Source organism: Strigops habroptila, chromosome 6 (genome assembly GCF_004027225.2).
Source record: "Strigops habroptila isolate Jane chromosome 6, bStrHab1.2.pri, whole genome shotgun sequence".
In the NCBI taxonomy this organism is placed as follows: domain Eukaryota; kingdom Metazoa; phylum Chordata; class Aves; order Psittaciformes; family Psittacidae; genus Strigops; species Strigops habroptila.
In genome coordinates, this window is record NC_044282.2 from 55683757 (window position 1) to 55698970 (window position 15214).

A 15214-nucleotide genomic window follows, 5' to 3' on the forward strand; every position below is an offset into this window, starting at 1 on the left:
AAGCAACACACGTGTTTCAAGTTTTTCTTCCATGATCAAAACCCTAAACTTCTTTCTGATGTCTTGTGTGTAAAGTAACTCAAAGCCTTGAGAAAGCACTTAATACCAGCAATTTATGCTCTCTTATGCAGCATCCAGGATATCTATATATCTGCCACAGTAATTTAGCTGCTTCCAGTAGCTCCACATTCCTTACCAAGGGGCACTGAATAGTCCACTTGAAAGTCTCTGGAGTTTTTAGTCAAAGTCCCAAACTGCAGTCAGAGATAAGCAGCAAGAAAGAACAGAGCACAGTTCCACAATGGCTTAAAAAGCAAAATGAGGTGCCAGCTTCTACTAACAGACAAAGCCATTTCTCCCTCCAAAGCCAGCTATAGCATTTCCACTACCTCATTTGTGCCGGCACTACTGTTCCTGCAGTAAAACAGATAAGGGAACTAAATCCCTTTGAAACGTAACAGGTTTTTTTCTGGGTTAGTTTTCAAAATCTTCAGTTGAGCTTTCCAACTCATGAATGATGGTGCTGGCACAGGGGAGATGGTGGGAACATGCGACCAGTGAAAAGCCAAGACAGCACCTTTAGCAGTAACCTGCAGTTTGACCAGCTTGAAGTGACTGTGGCACTAACCCGTAAAACACATCATTTTCTTTACCTAGGTGGAAGGCACTCAAGGCACAGACCTAACAAATAGATCTAAAAAATGAACCTAGGCACTTTACCTCAACAAGAAGCAGTCAAGTTCCATAAGAAAGAGATACAGCATGTTCAAAAAAAAAAAAAATAAAAACATATCTTGGCTGCAGTATCCCCAGCATGTTCTCCCCCTAGTCAACTTCCCCCTATAATGCTCTCACCTCAAGCTCTTCCCAGTATTTCCCACAAAACTCTCCCAGTATCTCCTGTTCCACCCCACCCCAGCTAAAGAGGACACAAGACATACTACATCTGAGGTGTTCATGATAAGCCTGGCCAATACAATACTTTACCTGATCAGCTAACAAATCCAGGCAGAACAGGTAACAACCATTTTCAATCTATAGCCTTTTCCTTCAGTAGATGCGTAGATTTAGACAGCTACCAATTTTCACAAAACCTGCAGGAATCTGATCTTTTAGCTCTCGCCTCCTGTCAGATCAAAGGATTTCCTTTGCACGTGGCATTGCTCAGGGGTCGGTACTGGGCCCAGTGTTGTTTAACATCAGTGTCGGTGGCATGGACAGTGGGATCGAGTGCACCCTCAGCAAGTTTGCTGATGACACCAAGCTATGTGGTGTGGTTGACATGCTGAAGGGAAGGTATGCCATACAGAGAGACCTGGACAGGCTGAGAGATGGGCCAGTGCAAACCTCATGAAGTTCAACAAGGCCAACTGCAAGGTCCTGCAGCAGGGCCAGGGCAGTCCCAAGCACAAATACAGACTGGAGGAGACTATTTTGAGAGCAGTCCTGAGGAAAAGGACTTGGGGGTGTTGGTTGATGAGAAGCTTAACATGACCCAGCAATGTGCACCTGCAGCCTGGAAAGCCAACTGTATACTGGGCTGCATCAAAGGAAGTGTGACCAGCAGGTCCAGGTAGGTGATTTTCCTTCTCTACTTCACTCTCATGAGATCCCACCTGCAGTACTGTGTTCAACTCTGAGGCCCCCAACACAAGAAGGACATGGAACTGTTGACGAGAGAAGTTGTGGCTGCACCACCCCTGGCAGTGTTCAAGGCCAGGCTGGGCGGGGCTTTGAGCAACCTGGTCTAGTGAGAGGTGTCCCTGCCCATAGCAGGGGTGTTGGAATTAGAAGATCTTTAAGGCCTCTTCCAACCTAATCCATTCTGTAACAGTCACACAGGAAAATTAAAGAGAAAAATGAAGTCAAAAGAGAAGAGACAATCAGATTAATATCACTGACGGAGATAATTTTTAGACTTTCCACCTCTACAGATTTGCTTATTTTCCCACTGCCGAGTAGGTTTGCACAATAGCAACCATTACATTTTGGTACATTCAGTTGGCTCTTAAGGACTGCAGAATGACATGGAGAGCCACAAACAAAAAGTAGTCTCCCACTCTAATTAGAATTACATTCTATAGCATTTATAGCATTAATTTATATCACATATGTGAAAGGTTCATGGCTGCTGGTTGGTTTCTGTGTCAAGGAAGCAAAATAAAGAGAAAAAAAAAACAGAGAAAATTTAAGAAATGGGTAATAATTACAAGAAAATCAGCTACTTCTCCAGGCAGAAACTTTACACCAAGTCTTTAAACAATTCCAAGCAAACATTGCCACAGTTTTCAAAAGAGAAGGAGGAGTAAGATGTAACTAAGAGGTCTGAAAACTGTTTTTTATTACACCACTTGTGCCTACCACTTAAGAGGAAACAAATTCATTTCAGAAGAACTCCTTAAAAAAAAAGAAAATTTCTAAAAATTCTCTCTTTTCACCATGTTTGTAAGAAAGGTGATGATAAAGCTTTCAGGAAAACTTCCTTCTTAAGAGAGGCTGAGCAATCTTGCATTACTGAGTTAGAAAGAAGATGAATAACAAGAGAGTATAAAATGAAAAAGTCACTGATCAGGTAAATTTTACGATCTTATTTTGCCCTCTGTCAGAGGAAAAAAAAAAAAGAAAAAGAAAAATACCTTTGCTTACTTCGAGAGTCAGGTATTTACTAACAATGTCAGAAAAATTCTTTGCCACTAGATATCACCAAGTCCAAAAGCTGGTGGAATTCCAAAAATGAACGGGCAGCCAGCATATATCAGAACTCCCTCAAATTCACTAATTAGCATTTGAAATTAGAAGAATTACAAAGCCTATGGATTTTAAAAGAAGTGTTAACCAACTCAACACCAGCAAAGTTTGCATTTCCTTCAAAATCAGGCATGAAAAAAGAATAATTTTTATTTCTCAAATGTTACAACTTCCTTTTAAAGCATCTGGTTGAAGCCAGAATCAGATACAGGACATCAAACTACTGTCATCCAGAATGCCAACTCCTACACTACCCAGAACAAAATGATAAAGAAACAAAAAGAGACAGTTGTCTCAGCTCTGAGTAAAGATGTCCTCGAATTCCAGAAAATCATTTTTAATGGTGTTTGTCAAATTACAGTACTTGTCTCTATCTCTAGTGAGAATTAATCCAAGTCAAATCTGGAGAGCAAGACAAGAAAAGAAAACAGTCGCAAGCATAAGATTTGTGACAAAACGTCAGCAGCTGCTAGGATTTTAATGTTAGCATCTGGGTGACTGTTGCCAGACTGGATACTGTATGCCAATATCCAAATTCAGAACTAGTGCAAAAGGCTGAAAATAGTTAAAATAATAAAAGCCATATGGCATCTGGTCTGCCATGTCCTTTGATAAGGCATTACTGCAGTCATATGAATGCCTAAGGTACAGCAATCACTGACACCACTGTAGCAGAGAGGTCAAAGAAGAGACAAAACAGATGAAAATCAAAGACTGAAAATAAAGCAGCTTTTGTGAAAGAATATAAACAAAAGACCTTTTCTTTCCATTTTTTTTTTAAATACTCCTGCCAAAACAAAACCTCCTTTCCATTATAAAGCAGCAACAGTTTCATGATAGCAAAGACGGCCATTCAGAAAAAAAAATACAAAACTGAAAAAACCCCACACGACCAGAAAACCAAAGGTGCACAAAATATTATTTAGAAACTAGATTTTCTGCAGCAGTTTTTTATATCTTTGCTTGATGTCCCTACGGTTCTTTCTACAGAGACCACTAATCACTTCAGTTATTGGGAAAATTTAGCAGTGTGTTTACTTCGTATTTCATAAAATGACTTTTATAAAATACTTCACATAACACAAAATATTTTAATTTTTTTGTTTGCTCCAAAAGCCATTTTCACAGCTATCACGTTCATATACAGCATAAAAGACATCTTCTCCACAAAGAAGACATAAAATCTGCAGTCTATCACTACAATATATTGTTAAATACTGCAAAAAAAGATAAGAATGTAAAACCAAATCTTCCCCATACAGTTTCTTTATGTGTAATATGAAAGGAAGCAACTGCAAGACAGTAAAATAACATGCAACATACCCCATCTACTGGCAAAATAGAGCAGTAGAACAAAGTTTTACTATACAGCATCCCAATAAAGAGATGCTAATGTTTTATGTTCTAACTCGTATCTAAACAAATTACAATGATTAATTTACCAGACACACCAAACTGCACAATGTTGGTAGTTTTCTTTTCCACACACGTACATACCTTCTTATCAGCGCCCAGTGATAAGAGGTAATAGGCCAGACCAAAACACAAGACATTCAATTTAAAATTAATAAAAAAAATATTCTTGTGAGAGTGGCCAAGGACTAGAGGAGGTTTCCCAGGCATGTCAGGGAGCCTCCTTTCCTGGAGATACTCAAAACACAACTGGACACAGCCCTGAGCAATCAGCTCTGAGCAGGGAATTAGACTAGATGATCTCCAGAGGCTCCTTCCAACCACAGTAATTTTGTGGTTCTACGATCAAACAACTACTTACATCAGCCTTTTGATGCATGTCCCATTCTAAGTTCTCACCATTTGCGCTTTTCTCAAAATACACAGTCAGTATGAAAATATTTTCAATTATCCATTGCAGAACTCTCCCAAATGGATTTTCAGCAACTTCTAGTAATGCAATACTTTTAAAACTCATCTATAGTGTGACATACAATCCACCACAGGTGTATCTTCAACCAGGGAAATGGAAGATTGCAGATTAAATCTAACTCAGGAACGTATATCACCATGCTTTCAAACAGAACAACTATTTTGTGCCACATTTCTGATAGTCCACTGGGTCCAATCAAATTTTAAAAAATTAATATAAAATACATTTAAAAAATTAATCACAAAACAGGTAACTAAAAAAAAAGTTTCATACAAAATACATAACCTCAGAAAACAAACCAACACCTGATAAACTATCTCTTATTCTCTATTCTACCAGCCCTGAATGATAAAGGGGTCTTTAAAATGAACAAGGCTCCTGCACTGTTTGTAGTTCACTCTGTTTTCAGAGAAGATGCTTGACATTAATTTCCTTTACGGTTCTCAAGTGTTTCATCTGAACTGACCTTTTTGCAGCTATTTTCTAAAATACTGTAAACAAAGCTCCCAAAAAGAAAAATTTAATCAGGAAATTAATGGTGTGATTTGTGATTTTTTCCTTAGATTATCTAAGGAAAAAAATTAATTCAAGTTTAAATAGCAGAAAAAAATGGAAGATTTTCAGAATTATTAATTGCAAAGTACAGGTTCTATTCTGTGTAATTAAAATACATGAATCATTGTCTTTGTTACTCTGCTCATGTAATACATTTTAGTCTTTAAAAAACCCAAACTTGGTTCTTGACCAAAAAAAAAACTGCCACTCTACCTCCAAAATCATCTCTGTTCAGAAATCCCTTCTCTAAATTTGTTTCTTCCATTTACACAATCACAATCCACCATATAATTTGCTGCTATTTGAGCTCCCTACAATCTGCTCAGTTCTGTTCTTGCATTACTCTAGCTCCCTTCTTCCCCCTTTTAAGACTGTCTCTCTTCCTAATTTCTAGTCTCTACTGAACTTACTGCATCAATCTTTAAGTGTGCCCATGTTACTACCTGAATCTCTTCTGCAGACTTCTGATTGCTTATCAATTCCTGGTTCTCTCTCTTGATTACTAGATCCATCACATCGCTCCTGGACTAGTTACCTTTCCCAGACTCGGCCTTAAAAGGCAGATTTTCATTTGATCGTAGTCTCAAACACCACTAAGGCTCAAATTTACTTTCCTTCCAAACTTAAATCCCCAAAATAATAGCAGAAACAGTGCCTTAATACTAACTTCTTTTTTTTTGTTTACACACAGAAACGCTGGCAATTTCCTTCAGTTGGTGTCTCTAGTCTTCAAACAATTGCCACTACCTCCGTAATATAAGGTGGAGAAGGGAGCAGAGTTACCAGAGCTTCTTTTCATACAAGTCATCAGTAATAGCTGCTATTTCTCTTCCCAGAAGATGTCTGGCTTGGAGGTCTATAAACCCTACCGTCTGCTGCACAGCACACACAGCCAGGAAAGCGCTCCGTAGATCAGCCAGAGTGAGAATCTCCATCTCGGATTTCATAGGAAACTAAACAAAAAAACTGAGACTCCCTTCCCTCCTATCTCTGTTTTTGCACAAGCTGTCAAATGAGTAAAGAACAGCTTGGATCCACATCATCAATTTACTCTATAACAATTTATTCAAGCCGTAATTCTGTACAATTGACTTTAATTCCTTTAACAGAAGAAATTACAGCTTCGGGAAATAAAACCATACACCTCTAATTAATTAAAGTATTTGACATCAACACTATCATTCATATATAAACAATGTTCATCTCTAGACAGTTATCACCACGCCCAGAAAACCCTTTTTCATCAAGGAAAAGTACCATGAAAGAAAGCACAAAGACCAATGAAAATTTGTCAGCTTCAATCTATCAGTTTGCCTATTAAGCAATTGATAATGCTATTAATAATATATTAATAATGGATTCCACCTCTTCAGCTGGAAAGCCACGCACAACTACCTATATCTCTCATACTCACTTTCTATTATAGTCTTTATTTTGTTTATGGCAAAAATATCTGTTGTGTATTTAACTGTCCTAATCAACTTACCTCTTGAAAATAATTAACAGTTCCTCTGATTACCTACACCACTGTCATTCCTCACAATTCTAGAGATTTTGATCACTTCACTGGACTTATCCAGTAGGCTACAGCCAGAGTACCCAGTAATGGGTACTTACATTGAAAACCAGGTGCCATATAGGAAAACAGTTCAATTTGTAATCTCTTTTCTAACTTACAGCATGATACTGTATGTACTGAAGACAGGAAGTAACTACAGTGCACGTGAGACTATTAAGCAGCATGTAGATATGTACCTGTGAATACACACAGAGCGTAAACAAATCTTACACAGATAAAAGCAATCTTCTCACTGGATTAAAGTTGTCTTATACTGAAAACTGTCTTCTACAAAGAAAAAAGTAATACTCACATTACATGAGAAAAAAAAATCATTATCACAAAAATAGAAATCCTGCTTCTTTACAACTTCTTGTGCAGAGATTTCATGTAGTCAGAAAAATGAGTATTTCCTAAAGTTCCATGTGTTTTGTACCTAAAATTACCTCTGCAAATAATCAGTAAACAATAGTAGAGACACATTTGAGATGTTTGCTATTGAAAGTACCTCTAATTTTGCACAATTATCACCCAAGGTACTCACATGCACATTTATTCGCAGAGTTGGGCCACACAGCCATTGTGGGTTTTTGTTTGCTCCGAAATGCCTCTTCAACTCTAGCTTCTGTTTTTCGTACAGTGGATCCATGAGGATTTATTTGTTCTGCTGTTACTGATAAGCCTGCATACAGAAGATAACCATACCTATTTAAATAAACCAAGCTGCATAAACTCATTGAATTTTAAAAGAAAGTTGGGATAGCATGCTGCAATGAGAATACATCAGTTAATATTTAGCTGGACAATCAAAGATACTTGTTTTCTACTGACAAAATAACTTACTGGTTGCGTGGTCTTAAAACTGTCAACTCTGAAGGATTAGAAAAATATCTCACACTTGAGTCCCCAAAGATTGTACTCTTCTACCCATATTTCCTCTACAAAGCAATTCTTACTGACAGTTTCAAATTTTTCCTGATTTTAAACAGATGATTTAAAATAAGTGGCAATTCATAATGGCATTGTATGCCACATCAAAAACAGTATCTGAATAAAATCCTTATGTTGTCACCATGATCTATGTTATGTAAAATGTATCCATTTCAGATTCAGTATGAGCTTCTAGATTGAGAAAATGCAATTCTGTTTTTAAGAAAAAGTCTGTTTTGCTTTCTGTAATCTAAGTTCATCTCATAGCATCCATTATTTCATAGGGGTTTTTAATTAAATTCTAAAAATGAAAACTTTCATATTGGTTAAGCACATTTTAAAGACATAAATGAATCTCTGAAGTTTCATACTTGTGAACTAGAATTTCATATCCATCCACTAGAAGAGTCTTCAAAATGTTACACCATATCTCCAATACTAACCAGAATCAAGTGCTCAAGAGCTGACAAGAAGCTCTAAAAATGATGGATGCAGAAATTAAAAGATTCACAAAGGAACTCTCACCTAGCAGTTATTAGTTACAGCATAAGTTTCTAGGTACCATTACAAATATTTTAAACTGCATATCAGAAGTTATTTCACTACTCAAAACATCCACCACTTCTACCTTGTTATCTGCTGGTTTCAACGAGAAGCTGCAAATTCCAATCATCTAGTATACATCATTCTTAATTTAGCAACTTAGAACTTGCTATCCTTCGATTCACTATCTTTCTACAACAGCACCCCATTTCAGTAATACAAGAAGAAGAAATTCTAGTTTAACTTCTCATTCTAATTTTATTATAAAGTTTATCATTCTGTCACACTGCAGGACTTCTTTTGACATTGGTCACCAGTCTTGGTACTAAGCAAAAATGGCAGTTCTGTCAAAAAATTAGAGAAGTTGTGGAAAAAGAAAGCAATGTAGAAAATACCTTCCATTTCAAAACTATGTAAAATTGCTAAATAACTTGCCAAGAGAACTGTGATGAAAATTGACATGGAGCTTTTTAGCCTTAACCCTCATCCTTCAGTATCCCGGAAATAAATTAAGAGCTAATACATGGCACAATTCAGAAAATCAATGGCTTTTCAACTAGGTAAAGATTAAAAAGCCTACAGTATGTGTCACTTGCTTCCAAACTCCTCTGTGATTCCAGACAGAAACACTTGATAACATTTCCAGAGAATGTATTAGAAGTCTCACGCAGATCAGTTTGTTCAATTCCATCCAAATCTCATCTTGAATGTTAATTCTTTCCAAATGCAGCCAAGAAAATGTTGGCCAAGATCTAACCAAGCATGGGGTATGTTCTTATTGTCAGAAGACAGATTTCCTTTTTGATGGCCACAGCCACCCAGTCTGACTCAATCTGTGACTGCAACACTACCTTGACCTCTTCCAAACAAGCATTAATACAAGTTTTACAGTCTGTTCAAAAATTGCTAGTAGATCCACATGATAAACCTGGACTTCTTTTTTGTAGTCCCACTGTCTGCATTATCGCCCTTTTTTCACTACACTGTTGTTAGCAAGCTAAGAATTTTAACTCTGCTAAGTCTTGAAGGTAGGATCCTTTACCAAGCTGAGTCCACACATACATGCAAAGAAATGTGGACACTAAATGTTTTTGGTTTTTTCCCCATCAGACTGCACACATGCCAGTATGGCACTTTTAAAGGAACATGAGAAGAGAAGATCAAGGTATTCTGAGCTGAAAAAAAGCCTGCTGTGCATCATACAATGAAGCACACTCACTGTGACTTCAGTCTGAACATTCATTTAAGGCCTTGCTTCAGGGTTTAATTCCCCACCACTTTGTCTCATACACCGGTCAGGCAACAAGGCTGGCTGCCCAATTCAACGTGATTTCATCAGGTAGCTCCACTCAGGCAAACAGTCTGGTATGAGCTACCACTCTTGCATTTCGGTGATCAGTGGCACAAAGCATTTGGAAAGCAAAAGGCATAGTTTACACTGCTTACACAGTTTTCCTCAAGTATTTCCTCATTGAATCATTCCACTATTTCAAAATACACTCTTCTTATAAAGCAGAGGGGAAGAAGAAGGATTTGGGGATCACTTCTATACCTGACCATCTGGTAATCAATCCAAGGAAGAAACCAGAAATCCCTTAATAACCTTGTGGACATCCCATCAAAAGAAGAAAATGCAAGTATATGCCTTTGTCGTCCCTCATCCAAAATGTTCTGAAACAAGGTATATGTCAAAGTCTAGACAAGCAGATACACTGTGATTTTGCTCATCTGCCAGCTTGCTGAGCATGTTCTGTAGAGCAAAATGGGAGTAATAGCAGCATTGATCAGCAGTCACATCCCTTCCATCCATTACAATGACCAGTGCCAAGACTATATGCCTGAAGCGCCATCTTCTTGATGTTCTACACCACAATCTTTGACACAACTCCTGATCCAGGGATAGGACAATCTCTTGTGCTTGCCTTACAGCATGAGGTTTCCTCAGGCCTCAAGAGCTTGATACATTTTTCTTCATTCATAACCAGTTAATCTAACACAGCTTCCTACATGCATTCTGAATCTTCTGTCCTTCCTAACCCAGTAAGTGACCCTAGCCTTCCACAATCTGCAGCTGGACCAACTACAGAGCTCATTTGTTCCTGAAACCATCACAATGTGGGGTCCAGAAGCATGAGTATCTTTGAAATGTGATTTGCAGGTATCTGTGACACTGTAACAGTTTCCATGCCGCTGCATAGAAAGCATTTTGAAACCCGTCCATTGCTGTATGTGAGCCATTGTCACTCACACTGGTGCTACTAGTCACCTACCTATATCTGAAGGTCCACTAACCAGCATCTGATACCAACAGAACCTTCTTTTTTATGATTCAACAAGTTCATTGCATGACACCATCAGCTTTAATTATGACTTCTGAAAATCCACTTTTTTTAAACAGGGTCTGCAGGTTTTGCCCCCAGAACATGTATTGCTTGGTCACTGCCACAAAAAAGCAGGGCACTGTTCCAGTTAGTTCTTGCGAGACTTGCAAGGAGGGACTACAAGCTATATAGTCACTCTCTGTAACGAAGAGCTCTTGCAAACGGTTACTTTAACCTCGGAAGCAATAACCTTTAACAATCACGGGGGACTTGTAATGGATAATTAACTAAGCATAGCTCACAGTATGACACTAAGGCCAGAATTGTGAATATTCTTATACTTGCAACAGAAAAGTACAGAGGAGAAATGAAGGTATTATATTAGTTCTATTTTACAACCACGGTGAATTACAATTGGTTCATTTATCCACAATTCAAGCCACACAATTCAAGCTCGTACAGAATTAGACAAAAAAAAATGCATGACTGAACGGGAAAATAAAAGGAACTGTATCCGTTTCAACCTGAAGAAGAGAAAGCCTACAGATACTTGCACAGTTCAAAGAAATTTATTAATAAAAGGTCTTCAATCTACTGACAGAAGCATTTCAAGAACCAGCAGCTGTAAGTTAAGACCAGCCAAATTCAACTTAGAAATCAAATAATGCAGGTTTTTTTACCAAAGCAGGAGGCAAAGCAGGAAACAGCCTACCAAGATAAAGCTGGAATTATTGAAATCAGTAATCCCTAAATCAGCATGAAGTTTTGTTTGAATGTTATAGTTCAGTGATTTTCAATCTTTTTCAACTTTTAGAACTTTAAAAATTTTCCATGGATGTACAGAATCTTTCATGTAAACAGAGCCCTGTTCCCATACTGGGAATATGTTTGGGCTTTTGATTACCTTTTCCAGCCACTTTAGAAGCTGTCCACAGACTTGGAGTTGTACAGACTACAAATTGAAAACAACTGCACCAATTCAAACAAAAAAGAAGTTAGCGATGTCCTTCACTATATGGGGGCTGTGTTTTCTGACTCTGGGCTATTAGACTGTCAACCTCACACTCCCCTCAATGTGGATGTAATAGCTGTTTCTTAATCAAAAAAAAAAAAAAAAAAAAAAAAAGAAAAAACATCAACAGATTATCACCAAAATTACACTTATGCACATGCCAGGGTAAACTGAAAATCCACTGGTTTAAACGCATTCTCTCCCTTATCATAATTGTTATTACACTGTATTACATGGCATTTGCAGAATACAGCTCTGGTTTTACCACACCTTCAGTTAGTACAGCAATCCCAACATTTATCTGTTCACCATGTTCTATGATACTGTTTGTACCAGTACGCAACGCATCCTTCTTTGTGAAGAAAGACAGTGCTTTGTCAGACCAGCTCACACACTTGGAAAAAGACAAGTTTTGAGCTCAGTTATCCTTCAACATGCACTGCCTGAGTCTGACATGTATTCAATACTTCATCTTAACTGTAATTTTTTATATGGACATTTATGAATTCTGTTTTCTATCCCATATATGTTATGTTATGATACATGAAGTTAAACATACCTCTTTTTCTTCTAGCTTCCTTGATTTCTTCACACATCTTATTAAATTCTGGATCCAGTTCAGCAGCAATGATAGCATGAGCAGTGTCCTTCAAAGTACATGCTCTATGTCTAATTATTTTATCTAGAGAACAGGACAGCACACTTGTTAGTTTTACCACAATTACATAAATTCTTTACCATTTTAATGTTGTTCTGTACTGCATATTACAATACTGATACAAAGAGAAGTACCTGGGAAATACTACAAATGTATGAAAATGTAAATGGATCAATACCCTAGGCACGCTCAAGAATCGCAACCCAGCTATTTAAGAGACAGAGGAGTTTTCAGAAGTGCCAATTGTTACTTTATTCAAGAGTGGCAAACAGTGAATGTTGGAACACACCTAAATCAACTTGCAATCTTTAGAAACTTGCTAGAATCAGCAGGTGTGGCCAGTTCCCACAGGCATATCTGCACAGTATAATGCAGTACCATGCAGAGAGTCCCAAAAGTAACAGAGAGACTTGTCCAGGAATGAATTTACCCACTGGGGTCTAGGAACATTTGTACAATTATACTGCAAAATCATATTGGACATCTCCATCTGTAAGGTAGACCTGGCTTGCTCATATTCCTCCCCTGTTGTTTTTTTGAAACCTTAAATTATTGCTTGTTATTTAACAACTACTAGAAAATTCAAAACTGTGTTAAACCAGATTACTTTATTGCTAATATTGAATAGCTATTTCTCATTTTAATCCATTGAGAAAACCTGGCAAGAAATAAGCCTCAGGTTTGCTAAATTTTTATGTCTACCTGGGGAACAGGACAAAAAAAAAATATTGCCTGCACTGGAAGCCTAAACATGACTGATGAAAATACATGTTCTCACAGACCAGTTCCCATACCTTTGAAACACACAAAAGAACCTATTCCAACACTGTTGAAATTTGAAAATAATGGTAACTTATTAAGTAAGCCCATGCGTGGAGAAAATTGACATCTAGAATGCTGCTTTTCAATGAAAGCTACAGCACTCGTGGTTTGCCATTAGTACAAACATATTTAATTTGTCAATTCATCCATATTGAATTACGTTTTCCAGCTGATGGAGGTACTTCAACAGCAAACACCAACATTAATGTCTACAACATATTACACAATCAGCAGATTTAATCTGTTTTAATAATCACTAAAGACAACAATTAAGAATATCAGTGAACATTTACTAAACAAGGTTTATAGTTCTAGAAGCAGCAAATTTTTTACAGCTGGAAAAACTGCTAAGTGAAAAAGAACATCCAGTATCCAACTCCAATGAGCCCTACATACGTTTTCTGGGGAAATCTATCACCATTTAAATCAACTGGAAACTAGAAATTTTTAACCACATATATTTGTGAAGCATTATGGTTTATGACCACAAAAAAAAAATTATACTGCATTCTTTGCAGATGTAATTTTGCGATGTTAGACTTTAAAAAGCTGGTCAGATAATACAGTTTAAGATGCCCTTGCAAAAGAAAGAAAGAAAGAAAGGAAAAAAATAAAATGGGAAAAAAAAAAATCAAATCAGGAGTATTTGATTGAACTACAACTTTCTTCTAATCCTGTGATGGGCAAGACTTTCCCACAGACAGCACTTCAAAGAGGCAAATGCTATTATGTCTAACACACAATGGTTATGTTTCCATGCCTTTAAGAATACTTGCTGGTCGAACAATGAAGGAGAAGAAAAAAACCCCATACCTTACTATATAACCTATCTGAAATTTTATAGCAAAGTACCAGGAGAAAAACCTCAAAGAAGCCAGTTTTGAATATCTGTACTGCATATAAAACCAGCTAGTCTGGTACTCCAATTGCTTTTCCAACTTAATGACAGAAGTAGGTACAGTATGATTCTTCTGTAAATTCAAGCATGAAGCAGAGGCAAGCATATATGCCCAGCTTTAAAGAATGTGAACATTTATAGGTTAATATTTCATTAATGCATCTGAACACATGTAATGCTTACTCTGAATAGACATGATGTGCTGCTTCTGCAGTGTATTCATAGAAATTTTGCATGCCAGAAGAGCAATACATCATCAATTGTTGACAACACAGAGGACAGAACTATCTTTCATCACCTACTCAATGATGAGAAACTCCAAAACTTAACCTGGAAATAGCCAGATCAATTTCTCCCAGCTCAGTCCTGACAGCGAGGAAAACCAAAATATCCCTACATGAAAACTTCTGCCGCTAACGTTCCCCAAGCTGTCTTTGTTATTTTATGTTTCTGCCACACTGAACCTGTGACTTGTGTTGTTTATTGATCCTGAGCAGATCTGACCTTGGAACTGTAGTCCCATAATACCTGCTCTAAGACTTAAAAAAACCTCTTCAGACTGTATTTCCTAGAATTAAACAACCAAGCTCACAGATCCAAATGGCCTAAAAATGAGAACAAAGGGTGTATATTAATGCCAATTTTTACCAAAGCCCATCACTTACTCACAAACATACATCAGTCACATGCAGGAAGTATGTCTCATCCTCATCTTCTAAACAGACACTCTTCAGACACCCAGAATCCCAAGCGTCAATCAAAGGCTTAATTAGTTCATATCAATTACACATTAGAAGTCCTCAGAAGTGTTATCAAGATGACAGAAAACCTTCTGCTGTATATAATCAATGTTCTTTTTTAATTTTAAAACAAAATGCGTTATAAATTGAAGAAATCAAGTTTATCTTTTACAGTTAAAACTAGTACTGGGTTCAAAAGGTAATGTGTAACTGTTTGACCTGACTATTCTTTATTTAGTTCATGAATGCCTCAGAAAATAAAAAATTTGAGAATCAACAAAAATAGAGAAAATCAGACTTTAACCTGGTAAAATTATTTCACAAGATTTTAATTAAAAATATTTATCGCATTGGACTACATCTGTATATGGACGCAGATTTCCAAGTATCACATATATTAAATACAACTACATTAAAAGGGTACTTTGTTGTTGTTTTATTGATGACTCTTGAAGCTGCCAATTGAAGGCTTTCTTTTGGCAATGTACACTATAATGCGGCCCTAGCAAAGAGAACATAAGATGTTCTTTCCTTAGTTTTGAGC

At 37.1% G+C, this 15214-nt stretch overlaps 1 protein-coding gene across 7 annotated transcripts in view; it reads right to left on the reverse strand.

Moving 5' to 3' along the window:
* ATAD2B (ATPase family AAA domain containing 2B) overlaps positions 1-15214 on the reverse strand; it is a 78355-nt gene that overhangs the window by 14057 nt on the left and 49084 nt on the right. For all 7 annotated transcript variants that reach the window (XM_030489362.1, XM_030489360.1, XM_030489356.1 and 4 more), the window contains 2 exons: positions 12112-12234; positions 7291-7428 (listed from right to left, as the gene is read on the reverse strand). In XM_030489362.1, the coding sequence (XP_030345222.1) occupies positions 7291-7428; positions 12112-12234 (261 nt within the window). The remainder of the gene's footprint in view (positions 1-7290; positions 7429-12111; positions 12235-15214) is intronic.